At 42.4% G+C, this 16,620-nt stretch overlaps 1 protein-coding gene across 1 annotated transcript in view; it reads right to left on the bottom strand.

The window, feature by feature from the left end:
- Positions 1 to 7,889, bottom strand: part of CFAP65 (cilia and flagella associated protein 65) — a 44,617-nt gene extending 36,728 nt beyond the window's left edge. Inside the window, exons 1-10 of the mRNA XM_043996100.1 lie at positions 7,836 to 7,889; positions 6,925 to 6,981; positions 6,050 to 6,257; positions 4,161 to 4,341; positions 3,694 to 3,878; positions 2,903 to 3,005; positions 1,835 to 2,001; positions 1,288 to 1,487; positions 672 to 817; positions 20 to 242 (exon numbers count right to left, since the gene is read on the bottom strand). Of these exons, the coding sequence (XP_043852035.1) occupies positions 20 to 242; positions 672 to 817; positions 1,288 to 1,487; positions 1,835 to 2,001; positions 2,903 to 3,005; positions 3,694 to 3,878; positions 4,161 to 4,334 (1,198 nt within the window). The 5' untranslated portion in view covers positions 4,335 to 4,341; positions 6,050 to 6,257; positions 6,925 to 6,981; positions 7,836 to 7,889. The remainder of the gene's footprint in view (positions 1 to 19; positions 243 to 671; positions 818 to 1,287; positions 1,488 to 1,834; positions 2,002 to 2,902; positions 3,006 to 3,693; positions 3,879 to 4,160; positions 4,342 to 6,049; positions 6,258 to 6,924; positions 6,982 to 7,835) is intronic.
- Positions 7,890 to 16,620: the final 8,731 nt, after the last annotated feature.

Below are 16,620 nucleotides of genomic sequence, written 5' to 3'. Positions count from 1 at the left end.
GGTATGGGCATGTTAGTACCTGCGCATAAACCAGTTATTTTGAGGGAGACTTCAGAGGTGCTTCCGGGTGGTAAAATTGTAAGGTAGTCAATGCTCTGAAGGCCCACGGTCTGGGGACGGAATAACAGAGGCAGCCACATCTGCTCCCCAGGGGACACCACCCCTCGTATGATTGGGCAGGTGAACACTCGGTCATCCTCATACAGGTCCCGGTTAGCCTCAACACGGAATGAGGCATTCACCTACAGAGGCCAGGGTTGGAAAAGGAGGTCAGCACTAGCCTGGGGATGAGAGGGTCAGGAGCTCCAAAGGTTTCATCCCATCTACACTCGCCAGGCATTCACCCCCAAATTCTATGAGATAAAAGCTAATGTGTGGTACATTTCAGGGACAAGTGGTGTTGAGGCTAAGAAACAAGACACTCTGGGATTTGGGTAGTTGGGGAAAAGGAGGGAGGGAATAGTAGTAATTATTATGATAGCTGATGTCTATAGATCTCTTTAAGGGTTTCAGAGAATGGGACATAAATGATCATATTAGAGGGAAGGATATTAAGGGAGGATCAAAGGTTTGCATAAAGAGTCTGGTCCTCTGTGGGTCAGAGAGTGCCTGCGGGGCAGGGGTGGGGGGTAACACAGACCCTTGTTCCCCAATCCCTGGACTATATATACCACAGATGGGTTAAAAAGCTGGATGCACTTCTTCATAGTGTAGCCCACTGGGGCAGGACCAAAGTTCACCACCTTCCGGGCAGATTCCAGGTCAATCTCCTCAGCCCCTTCTTTGTTTACATATACCAGTAGCTGGGGACATTTGGCTGGGTAAGAAAGGAAAGGGACACCGTGTCAGAGCACCAGGACTTTGGAAGGACACAAGTAAGCGACCTGAGCCTTGCCCCAGGGTGGGGAGAGACTAAGCATGCAACCTGCTGGCTGCAAGAAAAAAACCCGAGGAGCAAATATTTCAGGGCTGTAAATCCGTCCATGTGACTATGAAAGACCACAAAGAGACAGAGTCTTGAAGAGGCAGATTTAGGGAAAACCAAGAGTGGGAGAAAAGAAGAAAGGAGAAGACATTTTGTTTTGTGAATGGGGCTGAAGACGGCTGGGGCCATGGGCTCCCTCACCAGCAGACCTAGAATGGCTGAGTAACCTGGGGAGAGTCACTCCCTATCTAGGCCTCAGGTTCCTCATTTGTAAAATGGGAGCTGTAAGATTCTGGGTTCTATGAGTTCTACCGCTAGTGGCTCAGACAATGGGAAGGACTAAAAGTGTGCAGAGGTCTTACCAACAGCCTGGAGTTGAATGGTGCTTTTTTGATCACCAGTGTCTCCGTACCAACAGATGGCCTGAACATCATAGATGAGGGCAACAAGAGGCTGGAACACAACCTTGATCTGGCAAACTGAGCCTGGTTCCAACAAGCCGGTGGAGGGTAGCCCGTGAAATGGGTTGGGGAAATCCCATGTGAAGAAGGTTGGTAGGTCCCTGGGGTGATATGTCAGAACTTTTGAGAGGTCATTGCTCTCCATTTTTCCTATCATCCCAATCCTAGCTCTCCTTCCCCTGGGGTTGCTATGTGGTGTGGCGAAGGTCCCCCTTCCTTCCCAGAGTCCTCCAGAAAGCCACCTCCCAGCCAAAAGGGGCACTCCCGGAACCTCTCCAACTTTGGTGTTTTCCAGTTTTCTAGGACCAGGGATTTTCTGGAATCTTTAAAAACTTTCCCCATCCAATGGTCCTCTCCATCCTTAACCTGCCCCTGGCTGACAGAGCTTGGAGGGGCAAGTATAGGACGTCTAGGAATGGATAGGCAGGTATTGTAACAACGAACTCACCCCACATTACATAGATTGAACCAGGCCTCAGTGGTATCAGACACGGCACACAGAGGCAACTGCAGTGATGGGGGGCAGAACAACTGATGGCTAGGCAGGATGGCCCTGAGCTCCACTGAAAACTCGCCTTCCGCCATGATAAAACAGAGCTGATCCACATACTCCTTCTGTGGCAAGAAAGGGCGTCAGGTGGATGAACAGGACTGGGAAAAGGTGCAGAGAAGGGGAAAGGAGGGCATAGTCTCAGGCCTGGGGCTCTCAGGTGACATCCCTGCCCCACTGCTCAGTGGAGATAAACAGGGCATCAGAGATGGGCAGCATGAGGACAGATGGCTCCTCGCAGACTTGTGAAGGAGAAGGGATCATTACTAGTGCCCAGAAGGTGGAATTAGAATGATCCAAGGCTTAAAATAATATGTGAGCACTCCGGGGCAGCTAGATGGCGCAGTGGATAAAGCACTGGCCCTGGATTCAGGAGGACCTGAGTTCAAATCTGGCCTGACACTTGACACTTACTAGCTGTGTGACCCTGGGCAAGTCACTTAACCCCAATTGCCCCCACACAAAACAAAAAACAAAAACAAAAAAAAATATGTGAGCTCTCCTGTGAGTAAAGTAGGAGGGATTGTGGGTCTCTCTGCAGGATCCAGGGGATTCCAATGGCCAGAACGCTATTGGAGTATTCCTGCCCAATGTCCCATGTATCCTGAAGGAAACCTCAACCGCTTCCTCCCCAGACCCTAGCACATTCAAGGCTGAGAACCTAATTTCCAGGACTTCTCCAGTAGAGGATTTTCCCTTAAGAGAAGTTAAGGTAGGGGCAGCAAGGTGGGACAGTGGATAAAGCACCAGCCCTGGATTCAGGAGGAACTGAGTTCAAATCTGACCTCAGACACTTGACACTTACTAGCTGTGTGACCTTGGGCAAGTCATTTAACCCTCATTGCCCCACCCCAGCCCAAAAAAAGAGAAGTTAAGGAATGGTGTTGCCTTTCTGTCAAGTCAGTCACAGGACTGCGGATGTAGAGTCCCTCCCAGTTCCCATGGGCCCCCAGGGCTGACTCATACCTCCTCCAAGGGTCGGAAGATTATAGGAAGAGTAAAGGACATCCCAGGGCTCAAGAAGATGGGCTGTGGGTACACTGTGAAGAAGAACTTAGTTCTGGGAAGCCTGTGGGATGAAGCCAGGGAAGAAAAACTTCAGAAGCAGAACTCGAACCAGCAGCATTTGATGAGCTGAGAATCTGTAGAACTAGAGGGGCTTGGGACCTGAGGAGGGTGGGGGTGATGAAGGGGGGGGCACATGACTAATAGTTCCCTCTGTGAGGATATATATACAGCACATTTGGGGGGGGGAGGCAATCAGGCTTAAGTGACTTGCCCAGGGTCACACAGCTAGTAAATGTTTGAGGCTGGCTTTGAACTCAGGCCCTACTGACTGGAGGACCTGTGTTCTATCTACTGCACTGCCTAGCTGCCCCAAACATAGCACATTAACAGCCCCCTTCGGGGCTCTAAGGTCTATTTCATGTGACTCTTTGGCTTTGCCTCAATGCCACCATCTTGGAAGAACAGAGCTTTTCATTAGCCAACCTAGTGACTGCACATGGAATGGGGGTGAGGGGGATACTAACGCTATAAGGATGGTCAGGATGCCTTTGACCACAGTCTCCAAGAGTCCTGAATCTCAGGCAAGTCTCCTTTAGTGGAAGGTAAAAGAGGGAATGACTGTGGCAGGGGAAAAGACCTAAGGATGGTCTCCATGTGGGGATATGTGACATAGAGGAGGGGATGGGGGGGGGTGGGTGAACAGGCTTTTAGGCAAAAGACTGGGCGGTGGTGGCAGTTCCCTTCTCTACCTGTATTTGAGCTTCTGGGTTTTCATGTTTATATTTTTCAAAGTCAGGTTCTTGGTGATCTCCTTGCCTAGCTCCCAGTTCTTCCAAACCAGAGATTCAACCACCTGGATGCCCCAGAAGACCTCCTTCTTCACTTTGCTCTGCTTCTTCCGTATGCATCGTAGGGTCCCTAGACCTTGTTCTGGCTGCCTCAGTGGTAGAACACAAGAAGAAAAGGGAAACGACTTCCATTCTCCTCCTCTCCCCCAACTAGGATCCATAACAATTCAAGTTCTCCACTCTCCCCACTGGGTTCCTCTCCAAGCTATCGCCTTTTTTTACTTTAATACTGGGTCCCTCTCTAAGCTATCAGGCATGAATGAACCCTGGGATGCACTCCCACTGTATATAATCCATCCACGGTAGCAGCTGAACACTCAAAGATTCTGGCTCTTTCACTTAGCCTGCTGAGTGTGACCCTCCCTCACCTGGACACTGAAGCTAGTGTTGGTCCAGGCACAAGTACTTGAAGAGCTGCCGGTCGCAGTAGCCCTGCTGGTGACACTGAAGGTAGGGCTGGAGTTAATGGTACAATCAAAGCTGTCACTGGGCTTTTGCATAGATTCAGGGCTCAAGGCCCAGCTCTTCACCTGCGTGAGCATTGGGCACCTGAAAAAATAACTCGTGGTGGGTGAGGTATTCTCTTCCATTTTGTCATCAGGGTGCTGGGATTCATGACTGGGAAAGGGCATGGAAGACTTGAAGGGGCACCAATGGGGAGAGAAAAAAACGCAATTGGAAACTTAACTACGATAAAGAAGCAGAAAAGGAACTAAGAAAATCTGGCCCATAAATGAAAGACTGATTGAAGGTGAGACAATGGCATAGCTATGTCATAGAATCTTAGAATCATAGAATTTTAAAGTTGATAAGAAACTTTGAGATCACTGCAACTGCTTTGCTTCTATGGGGCAAACCAAACCAAAGGATGAAAGAGCTAAACACTAGCAAGGTTCATGGGTGAGTGAGGGTCTTCAGCTTTGTCTCACACTGGTTCCTTCTGGTTTGTGTTCTTTGTCATTAATTTAGTCAATGAATTTTACTATAATGTGAGTTATCCTTGTTTTATGGTCTTTGTTCTTTTCTTGTACTGTCCCTTAAGGCCCAGTATTAGAAAGCTAGGACTGGGTCCACGTTTTCTTTTTTTGTGCCTGTGCAATCAGTCAATGCTTTATGTTTCTTTAATTAATACATTTGGGGGGTGGGGGTGGAGCAATGGAGGTTAAGTGACTTGCCCAGGGTTACAAAGCTAGTAAGTGTCTGAGGCTGGATTTGAACTCAGGTACTCCTGAATCCAGGGCCAGCGATTTAACCACTGCGCCATCTAGCTGCCCCCAATTAATACATTTCTAAAGCAATCTTCCCCAAATTAATTTGATCACAGAACACTTTAGGTCTTAAAATATGCTGACAGGAAGCATAAGTGATGGTCTGCACATCTAGGGATACAGAAATCTACCAGGATAAAGGCAAGGGTCTGGAACATTTTCAGAGTGAACTAGAGGAAGCTATTTTCATTCTGAAAAATTCCTGGACAAAATAAATATTTTGATACATACATAATTTTAATGTTTAATATTTAGAGAAGATATTATTAGTATTAAAGCTTTCTCACAGAACCCCTAGCCATATCAAATACCAGGGCTCTGTGGAATACAGTTTGAGAAATACTGAGTTCATCAAGCTTCATATTTTCTAAAATTCTATTACCTCAAATTCCTATTTCCTTGGAGCAGAGGACAAGAGAATTCAGGGGTAGCTTTTTACTCTACATTAATAAATTGCCACATACAGGAGCTGCCGCCACTACTACCACCACCCCATTCAATCCAGCTCAGAATTCTGTCTCTTTTCTTTTCTTTTTTCGGGGCAATTAGGGTTAAGTGACTTGCCCAGGGTCACACACCCAGTAAGTGTCAAGTGTCTGAGGCTGGACTTGAACTCAGGTCCTCCTGAATCCAGGGCCAGTGCTTTATCCACTGTGCCACCTAGCTGCTCCTCAGAATTCTGTCTCTGATAGTGATATAAGGGGATGATTTGTCGGTTTCCCTGGTATCGACCTCAAAAGTTTAAAGTTATACTTCAAATATTCCTAATTCTTTTTAGTAACTTCTTATGGAACTCATTCACCAATACACTTAAACCCCTTTGGAATTACTTATGTTTTTAGCCTGTCCCCCCATTTAAGGGAATGAGTTCTATAAATTTATTAACCACTGTAAACTGTCCCTATTGCCTCTAAATTACTTCTTTTAAGCTTTGATGGGTGCCCCCTTCAGTTCTAGTGCTTAAATATTAGTGAACAAATCTAACTTACCCTTTAAGATTTTACAGATGTCTATCCACTCTTAGCCATCTTCTTTCCAGGCTAAAGAATTCTAGTTTCTTAACGTCTATCTTAATTCAGCAGTTCCGTCTTTCCACTGATCAAATTTACTTGCCTTGCTTTTTTCCCTTCCCAAGTATTGAACATCTATACAATGTACTTATATTTTGTTTGAATCTCTTCAGGGTTCTTCTGAGACCTGGAATAGGAATAAAGAAAATGCTTGGGTATATTTCAGGCTAATTACTGAACAGAATTCAAGCGCTTTTCCAGAGACAAAGGGCAGGAAAAGAGGGAGGGAGGATGTTCCATGAGGATGTAATAGATGTTTGGAGTTGGCAGTATGGCCAATCCATTGAAGGGAACCATCTTAGAATAAGGGGGAAATAATCGGAAAGAATGAAATAAACACAAAGCAAGAAGGCCTGACTTGATTCAAACCCATCCCCACTTTTTTTTCCTCCCCACCCACTCAAAGGGTCTGTACTGTCCAATCTTAATTCATTCATTTCCCTGACCCCTGGGGATTTCTATAGTTAACAGCTGATCACCTCCGCCTGGTGTTCATGAGGTCATTCTGACTTAAATCTCTCTGTCAGAGCTTCTAGTAATACCAAAAAGGCAAGATGGGGATGGGGCATGGGGGAAGAAAATAATGTCAGAGAATGGGTTAAGAGAATGGAGCAGAAGATTCGTTACACTGGGCCTTCCATTTCAGGACCTTGCATTCTGCCCAGAATATACCTGATTTGGTCAAAGTCAAAATCTCTTAAGACCCTTCCTCTCTTTATCATCTAAGATGACACGGTGGAAAAACTGCTGGTCTAAGAGTGTAATGATCTGAAATCTTGTTCTTCTGTACTTACTAGCCACTGTAACCCTGGACAAGTCACTTTATCATTTCTGGATTGAAATGTCCTCATCTGGAAAAATGGAAACAAGAACACATCACTAAAATGCTAGAAAGATCCAAGACATGTAGTATCATAGAATTTAAAGCAGAGGGTTCTTAACATTCTGGTGTCATAGACCCCTTTGGCAGTCTGGTGAAGCCTTAGACTCCTCAGAATAATGTTTTAAAATGCATAAAATGAAGTATATAATATTGCAAACTATTATAAGAAACGATATTAAAATAGTTGTCTAAATATTTTTTTAAATTCTACAGATCCCGGGTTAAGAACCCCAGAGGTAGATGAAATTTTTCAAATCAGCTAGACTATTTATTTTGCAGAAAATGAAAACTTGTACAAACAATATATACATATAAATATACACATATATCTTTATATTTTCCATTCCTAGCTCTATATTTATCTGTGTATCTATATCTCTATCAAAATACCTATATGTCTATCTGGTTCTATCTCTCTATAAGTCCATCTATATCTGTGTATTACTATCCCCATCTATATCTGTATGTCTATATACCATATGTATGTATCTATCTATTATCTTCATCTCTATAAAGCTATATCTGTCTGTCTCTGTATCTTTCTCTATCTCTCTATCTAGTTAGCTATCTACATCTATATAGCTATCTAGCTCCTATTCTACCCTGCGCTGTTATTCTCTCACGTCCCCACGAGAAACTTGGGTCAGGAGGAGGGTTGTACAAGGAGACAGTGCGCGCGGGGCCTCATCACCCCTCTCCCCCGCCCCCCCCGCCCCCCCCGCTCCCGGTCTTCCCCTTTCACACCTCGCCGGCCAGGGGCAGGCTCTTAATCTGAAGGAAATTGCGGGGGGACTCAGGCCGCTGCCTGGGTCCGATACCTACCTCTTCTGCGGTTCGGTTCCCTGGATTCCCTGGAGCTACGGCTGCAGGGATCACTATAGCGTCTTCTGGTAGCCACTAGCAACGACGGCGGCTCGCTAGGGCCACGCTTCTTCCGAGAAGCCTGGAAGTAGCCTTGCAGGCTGGCTTCTGCGTTGTGTTCTCTAGAAGGATCGTAGGACAAAGAGCAGAGAGTAGATAAAAACAACGGCATTTATTTATATGGTACTTTGAGCATTCACAAATATTATCTCCGTAGGGATCAATTACTACAACCTCTTCATTTCACAGATGAGAATACTGAGGCTCAGGGAATTGGATAATTTCCAGAACTGGTACTCCTTCATTGATTCATTTATTCATTCAACAAGCATTTATTAACACTGCTTGCTACGTGCCAGGCATGGTGGTATGTACTGGGAATATACGGTTAAAACCTAATCTGTCGAGGCAGCTAGGTGGCGCAGTGGATAAAGCACCAGCCCTGGATTCAGGAGGACCTGAGTTCAAAAGTGACCTCAAACACTTGACACTTACTAGCTGTGTGACCCTGGGTAAGTCACTTAACCCTCATTGCTCCGCCCCTCAAAAAAACAACGAAAAAAAACCCCAAACCAACCCACAATTAATCTGTTTCTGCCCTCAAGGAATTTACTTTCTATTGGGAGAATATCTATATAGGTGAATAAATGCAAAATATAGGAAAGGGACTAAAGGGATTTCAATGGTATAAGGAATTCCCAGATAAGGAAACTCCACCAATGCAAGTTCACAACTTCTCTGCATGGTCTTAGATTGCAGATAGATATGACCCACATAAATGAAAACTTTTTTTCATTTTGAGGGGTTGTCCTCAATCTTTTTTTTTTTTAGTGAGGCAATTGGGGTTAAGTGACTTGCCCAGGGTCAGCTAGTTAAGTATTAAGTGTCTGAGGCCAAATTTGAACTCAGGTACTCCTGACTCCAGGGCCGGTGCTCTATCCACTGTGCCATCTAGCTGCCCAGTCCTCAATCATTTTTAAAGAGTGTAAAGAGGTCCTTAATGAAAAATTTTGAAAATTGCTGACATAGTGACCTGTCTTATGTATTTATCCTAGAGAAGAGAAGTTTTAGTGGTGTAGGGAGAGGAAATTATGACTGCAAGTATTTTAAAGGCTGTCAAATACAAGAGAGATTAGATCTGTTCTCCTTGGTCCCAAAGGTTTCTACCTTAGGACAATGGGTAGAAATTTTATCGAGGTAGATTTAGGGTCAATTTATGAAAAACTTTATAATGATTAGATATTCAAATGTGGAATGGTGGCCTCTCGAGATAACGTGGTCCCCCTCATGCAGCAACATCATTTGAAGGCTGGTCTAGCATTTGTCCTGTATGTTACAAACAGTATTCTTCAGGAAATTATTCAAGCAAATGGCTCCCAAGGACTCTTCCACCACTATTATCTAATGATTCTATTTACCTACAACAGTCAATACTTAAGTAATATTATGTGACTACTATATATCAGACACTGTGCTGAGCACAGGAGACACCAAGAAAAGCAAAAAGCAGCCCTTTTTCTCAAGAAGTTCTCAGTCTGATAGGGGAAGTTGCATGCAAACAACAATGTGCAAAGAAGCTGTGTGCAGAATAAACTGGAGATAATCAGTAGAGGGAAGTCACTACACCTGAGGGGAATCTGGGACGGCTTCCTGTAAAAGGTGGAATTTTGCCTTGAAGGAAGTCAGGGAAGCCAGGAGGTGGAGATGAAAAGGGAGAGAATTAAAGGCATAGGAGATATTCAGTGAAAATAGAGTTGAAAGGTGGAGCGGCTTGTGGGAGGAACATGAAGGAGGCTAGTATCACTGGATCAAAGTGTACATGGAGGTCGTAAGGTATAAGAAGACTGAAAAGGGAGGGCAGGTTATGGATGACTTTGAATGCCGAACAGAAAGATTTTATATTTGATCCTGGGAGTGATAGGGAACTACTGGAGTTTATTGAGTGGTGGGATATGTGTATGTGTCATGGTTAGTCTTGTGCTTTAGGAAGAGCATTTTGGCAGTTGAGTGGAGAATGGACTGGAGTGGGAAGAGACTTGTGAAATTCAATAGTCAAGGGGGCAGCTAGGTGGTGAAGTGGATAAAGCACCAGCCCTGGATTCAGGAGGTCCTGAGTTCAAATCCGGCCTCAGACACTTGACACTTACTAGCTGTGTGACCTTGGGCAAGTCACTTAACCCTCATTGTCCCTCGAAAGAAAGAAAGGAAGGAAGGAAGGAAGGAAGGAAGGAAGGAAGGAAGGAAGGAAGGAAGGAAGGAAGGAAGGAAGAAATTCAATAGTCCAAGTGTGAAGTCATGAATACATATACCAGGGTGGATGCAGTGTCAGAGGAGCAAAGAGGGGATATACATGAGATGTTATGAAGGTAAACTTAGCAGGTCTACCCAACAGATAGGATATGGGGGGGGGGAGAAGAGAGTGAGGAATCAAGGATGATACATAGGTTGCTAGCATTGGTGACTGGTAGGATGGTGTACCATCAACAATAATAGGGAATTTAGGAAGAGGAGAGTTTTCTTCTTAATGTAACAAGTTCAGTTTTGGATATGTTTAGTTTAAGATGTCTGTGGGAGCATTCTGTTCAATGTATCTGGTAGGCAATCATAGATACAACACTAGAGAACAGCTGAGAAGTTAGGTCTGGAGAAGATGATTTGAGAATCATTAGCATAAAGGTAATCATTGAATCTATGGGAGCTGATGGGAAAGATGAAGAAGTCCCAAGATCAAGCCCTAGAGGACATCCATGGTTACCAGGAATGACCTAGATGAAGATCCAGCAAAGGAAACTGAGGAGTCAAACAGGTAAGAGGAGAATCAGGAGAGAGTAGTGCCAGGAAAACTTGAAGAGAACATTGAAGAGAAGAGAGTGATTGACAAAGGCAGTAGAGAAGTCAAGGAGGATTAAGATTGAGAAAGGGCCATTAGATTTGGCAATTAAGAGATCATTTGTAGCTTTGGATAAAATGGTTTTGGTTAAATTATAAGGTCAGAAGCCAGATTTACAGAGTTAAGAAGAGGGTGAGAAAAAAGGAAATGTAAGGACTTATTGACCTTTTCAGGAAGTTTAGCCACCAAAAGGAGAGAGATGGGATTATTGCTTATGGGGAAGAAGGGATCAAATGAGTTGGAGTTATTTAGGGTAGGGAAAATGGGAGCATGTTGGTAGGTAATAGAAAAGCAGCCAATAGACAAGGAGAAATTCATAAGAGAGATTAGTGATGATAGAAGAAGTAATCTGCTGGAGGAGACATAAAGTGCATGTAGAAGTTTTTCATTAGCAAAGAGATGGGCTTCCTCCTTATGAGAGACAATTGTGAAGATGGAGATGGTAGTAGAAGACATCTGGGTGATGTGAGATGAGTAAGAGGGGGAAAAAAGGAGCTCTTGGCAAATGGCCTGTTTTCCCATGAAATATGAGACAAGGTTATCATTGGATGTTAGAAATCCTCCAGATAGAGCAAGATCAGTGATACAATAAGGACAGGAAGGATTCAAGAGAAGCAGACAGTATATATGAACTGGTTCAAGGGGTCAAGTTGGGGAATGGGGGTAAGTGTAGGCAGTACAGAAGTGATGGTTTGGGAAAGAACTAAGAGGCCGAGGGATTGGAGGTCATGGTAAAGATGAAGAGGGCTTGGGGTTTTGAGGGAGGAAAGGTGCAATGAAAATGGATTTTGATTAAATAAGGGAATTTCAGAATTCATAAACAGGGAAATGAAGCATTTATGTATGGTGACAAAATCAAAAGATCTCTGTGTGTAGCTGAGGCAGTGTGAAGGAGGAGGTCATGAGAAATGAGCAAGTTGAGGAACTGGTAGGTAAAGGTGTTTGGAGGAGTAGAAATCTAACCCACAAGATCAAACCTAGCAGTTTCTTGCATCAATAATCCCTTCCCTCACCCAGTATCCCCAAGACTATCAGAGACGCTCTTATTTACCCCTAGCCAAATTAAAATGACTTCTCTGAATCTCCCAGATGCTTCTTCCTACCCATTTCTCATCTTATCTCCTGAAGAGTTATCTTTTCCCTTTCACTTTCCCCACCCTATCTCAACTTCCTCCCTCTCCTGCTAAAATAACTTTGGATGAGACCTTGGACAGCTCCAAGCAATCTCCATAGCCTAAGGCCCCCCCACTGCCTCTTCTAAGTTCAACTAAATTTAACAGCTCGTTGGACAGCTCCATGCTGACCAATCATTGGCTTGACACTGTTCTCAATTCTGCTCAAAAACCATTATTTTTCCCTTTTGTTTCCTTTGTATTTCTCTAAAACATATATTTGAATTATTTTTTAAATTATCTTCATTTCTCAATATTTCCTTCTTCGCTCCCCCTCAAGAGAGCTATCTCTTATAACAACAAATAAAAATGAGGGATAAAAAGTAGCTCAATCAAACTGACACATCAAAAAAATAGTCTGACATGATGTTTCACATCTCTAGTCCCCATGCCAAACTTGATCAGTATAATTTCACAGGATTCAGTTTCCATTTTTCTTGTTTCTATTTAAATCGTTGTCATTGTATATATGTACTAATATCCTGGTTCTTATGGTTGACTTTACATCAGTTCACATATCTTCCTAATGCTCCTCTTTGTTCATTATAGTCATAATTTCTAGGCCCATTCCATTCCACTCATTTATGTGATTTATTTAGTCATTCCCCAATAGATAAGTCCCAAAAGAAGAAATTGCAAACTATTAACAATCATATGAAATGCTGCAAGTTACTAATAATAAAAAAATGAATCCAAATATCTCTGAGTTTTCACCTTACAACCAACAAACTGACATAGATGACAAAAGATGGGAAGTCATTGTTGGAGGAGTTATGGGGAAATAAGCACATGAACTCCCTGTTAGTAGAATTGTAAATTCATCAAACAATTTTTCAAAGCTGTTTGGAACTACGATAAAATATATACATCCTGGGGCAGCTAGGTGGCGCAGTGGATAGAACACTGGCCCTGGATTCAGGAGGACCTGAGTTCAAATCCGACCTCAGACATTTGACACTTACTAGCTGTGTGACCCTGGGCAAGTCACTTAACCCCCATTGCCCTGCAAAAAAAAAAAAAAGATTGTAAACAGGCTCAGAATCCAAAAAGTTCAAGAGCAACTGACCTACTACAATCTATTCATTTTACAGATAAAGAAACTAAGGTTAAGAAAGATTAAGTGTAAAGCACCGGCCCTGGATTCAGGAGTACCTGAGTTCAAATCCAGCCTCAGACACTTGACACTTACTAGCTGTGTGACCCTGGGCAAGTCACTTAACCCCCATTGCCCGGCAAAAAAAAAAAAAAAAAGAAAGAAAGATTAAGTGATTTTCCCAGTGTTTTACATGTAATTAATAGCAGACTCAAATTGGAATTTGGCTCTTCTAACATCCATCCCAGTGTTTTTTCCTCTAAGCCACAATGAACAAATTACAAATTCCACCTATCTTCTACCTCAAACATTCTTATTTTCCCTCTCTCCCCAAAGCAGTGAATGGATGGATGGATGGATGGATGGATGAAAGAAAAGGCATTTCCTAAGCAGTTGCTATGTGTAAAGTACTGTGCTAAATACTGGGGATACAAACAGAAAAACTAGATCCTCAAATATAAACTGGCTCACATTCTAAAGGGAGAAACAACATGTATAGGAGGTTTCAACTGCAATTCCTAAGGAAAGATCCAGTGATCCTTAGGGATCAGCAAGCAAGGTCGATGGGTAATGCATCTCTTTATCATCACTTTCATTAATAAAACCATATCTGTCTCTGATGTTGAACTATTGAAGGTGTTTGGTGAGGAGAACTTTTTTTTTAACTGTAGCTCCAAGAGAAGTAGGGATTGCAGCACCTGCAGAGACAGTGACTAGGTCTTATCACTGAGGTTGCTTCCCTGGATAATGGCTAAAGGAGCCACAATGGCATTAGGGTTGGTGGTCTTCAAGTCACTACTGTTCCCCAGTCTCTTGGACCTACCTTCAGTAGCACTGACCAGCACTGATTGGAGAGAGGCTGGTGGGTCCCTTCTGACTGGGTGGGACTAGACTAGAAGCAGGATAAAAGTTGGGGTGAGGAGCACTTCTCCCTGGGCTCTTAGACTTATCTACCTGTCAGGTACCAACTTCAAAAGCCAGAAGCTTTTCTTAGTAGCCATGTCTCTATTATCCATAACTTTCTCCAACTCATCTTGAATTCAGATTAAATTTTCTCACATACCATATCTGAGGGAAAGTTTATTGCTTTGTTTAAAAGTGCATTTTTCTAATTTGTTTATTTTTTTTAATTTGTCCAAATGTTACTTTGTTGGAATTTGACAGAAGGTCTCTCAGTCCTGGTAGAATATTAAAGACCATAAGATTTTTTTTTATAGAAAAGATTTTGTAGCTCAAAATTTTGTAGTACTTTCTATACATAATTTCATTCAATTTTCACAACTATCCAGTGAGGAAGATAGCATTACTATCCCCATTTCACTGATAAGCAAACCAAGACTCAAAGGGTTTAAACAAGTTGTTCTAGATCATATAGTAAGTAAATAACAAACATAATAATAATAATAAATAACAAATATATGGCCCTTTCCTTCAGTGTTCTTTCCACTATACCTTCTTTGGGGATTTTTAAATTTCATGTTATCTTATTAATATCTATTCATTATTTCATACATTTGAATCACATCCTTAGGTGGTAGGGGTGGGGTGAGGTGGGGTGTCCTTTGTTTGTCTTTCCCCCTTCCTTTGTCCCATTATCAATCTAAAAGTCAGACAAACAGGAGACAGAATATTCTTGTCCTCTGGTAAATTCTCCACAAAGAGATACACTCAAAATGCTAAGGTGATTCTGCTAGGACCCTTAATATCATGTATATACCAACACAGTGTTCAGGCTCTCTGTTGGCTATACCTCACTCCTGGTTCATAACTGGCTAACCATTTCTCATCACTCATCTCTTCCATACATTTTTAGTGTGCAGTTCTTGATAATTTGCTGTAGCCCATTATTCCTATCATGTGATAGCTAGGTGGTACATAGAATAGAGCACTGGCTTGGAGTCAGGAATACCTGAGTTCAAATCAACTCTCAGACACTCAGACTGCCCCCTGGGCAAATTATTTAACCTGTCTGCCTCAATTTCCTCTACTATAAAATGAGGTAATAATAATAACAATATTGTCATATTATTAAAATATTTATATTTTATAAATATAAATTATATAAATGTAATGTGTAAGCCATATAGATTTATTATTTAAATATTATATAAATTCTATAACTATTCAATACATTTATCCTATAAATTCTATAAATATTCTATAAATCTATCCTATACATTCTATAAATATTCTATAAATTCAAAAAATAATTATTTATACAAAGTTGTAAAGATAAAAATAAAATAATGATAACAATAGTGCCTACCTTCCAGGGTTGTTGTGAGGATCAAATGAGATATTTACAAAGTGTGCCTGACACATTGTGTTGTTGTATTCAGGTGTTTTTCAGTCACATCCAACTCTTCAGGACCCTATTTGGCATAGAGTAGATGTTTAATAAATGCCTTTTTTTAAAAGGGCACCCTTCTGGTGCCCTGTAATTTTGCTCTTTTGTCCTAATTCAATCAGAGAAGTCCTTAATATTTTGTAAAGGGGTGACAGTCTGTATACATGTCTTTGCAATCAATTAGTGAATTAATACCTGATTACTTTTGTCATCTGCCCCTTGCTTTCTGGAATTATACTAACTGGTTGACCAGAAAAGTCAAATCTCCTCCCACTACAAATTAATAATCAGAAGATTAATAGAATTAAGTTGTCTTTGCTGTTGAATCTTTCACAGAACCTCCCGGGTGCTTACTCCAGGGGGCAGTAGTGGTATTCTAGAAAAGGTCACATTTAAAGTCAGGAAGAGACCTAGTTTTAAATCTCACCTCTGAAATTTACTCTGTGTAAGACTAGGAAATGCCATTTAATCTCTCTAAGCTTCAGTTTCCTTATTTGTAAAATGGGGATCATAATACGTTAGAACTTCCCTTGGGTAATTTCTAAGATTACATAAGATACCATACACCAAACACCAGGCAGGCCTTAAGGCAATAAATCAATGTCAGCTATTATTAACAAATGCATGGGTGACGACACTGTTGGAAGAAAGCCTTGGAGCCAGAATTTTGCTCTAATAGAATTTTTTTCTTTAAAAAGATGATAATGGGGGGCGGCTAGGTGGCGCAGTGGATTAAGCACTGGCCCTGGATTCAGGAGGACCTGAGTTCAAATCTGACCTCAGACATTTGACACTTATTAGCTGTGTGACCCTGGGCAAGTCACCCTGCAAAAAAAAAAAAAAAGATGATAATGGGGGCAGCTAGGTGGTGCAGTGGATAGAGCACTGGCCCTGGAGTCAGGAGTACCTGAGTTTGAATCCGACCTCAGACACTTAACACTTACTAGCTGTGTGACCCTGGGCAAGTCACTTAACCCCAATTACCTCGCTAAAAAAAAAAAAAAAAAAAAAGATAATGCACTGTGGGCATGGTGGCCAGAGAGCCGACCTCTGGATCTATGAAGATGTGGGTTCGAGCCCTACCTCTGACACATCTTGGCTGTGTGACTCTGGGCAAATCACCTGACCTCTCAGTGCTCTAGACCACTCTCTAAGACCATATGTTGCACATTGTACACAGAAACAGCAACACTCCATGTTGATCAGCTATGAATGACTTAGTTCTTCTCAGCAATACAATGATC

The sequence above is a fragment of the Dromiciops gliroides genome, chromosome 3 (genome assembly GCF_019393635.1).
Source record: "Dromiciops gliroides isolate mDroGli1 chromosome 3, mDroGli1.pri, whole genome shotgun sequence".
Lineage (NCBI taxonomy): Eukaryota > Metazoa > Chordata > Mammalia > Microbiotheria > Microbiotheriidae > Dromiciops > Dromiciops gliroides.
The sequence above is the reverse complement of the archived record's forward strand: the minus strand, read 5'-3'. Positions and strand labels throughout refer to the sequence as shown.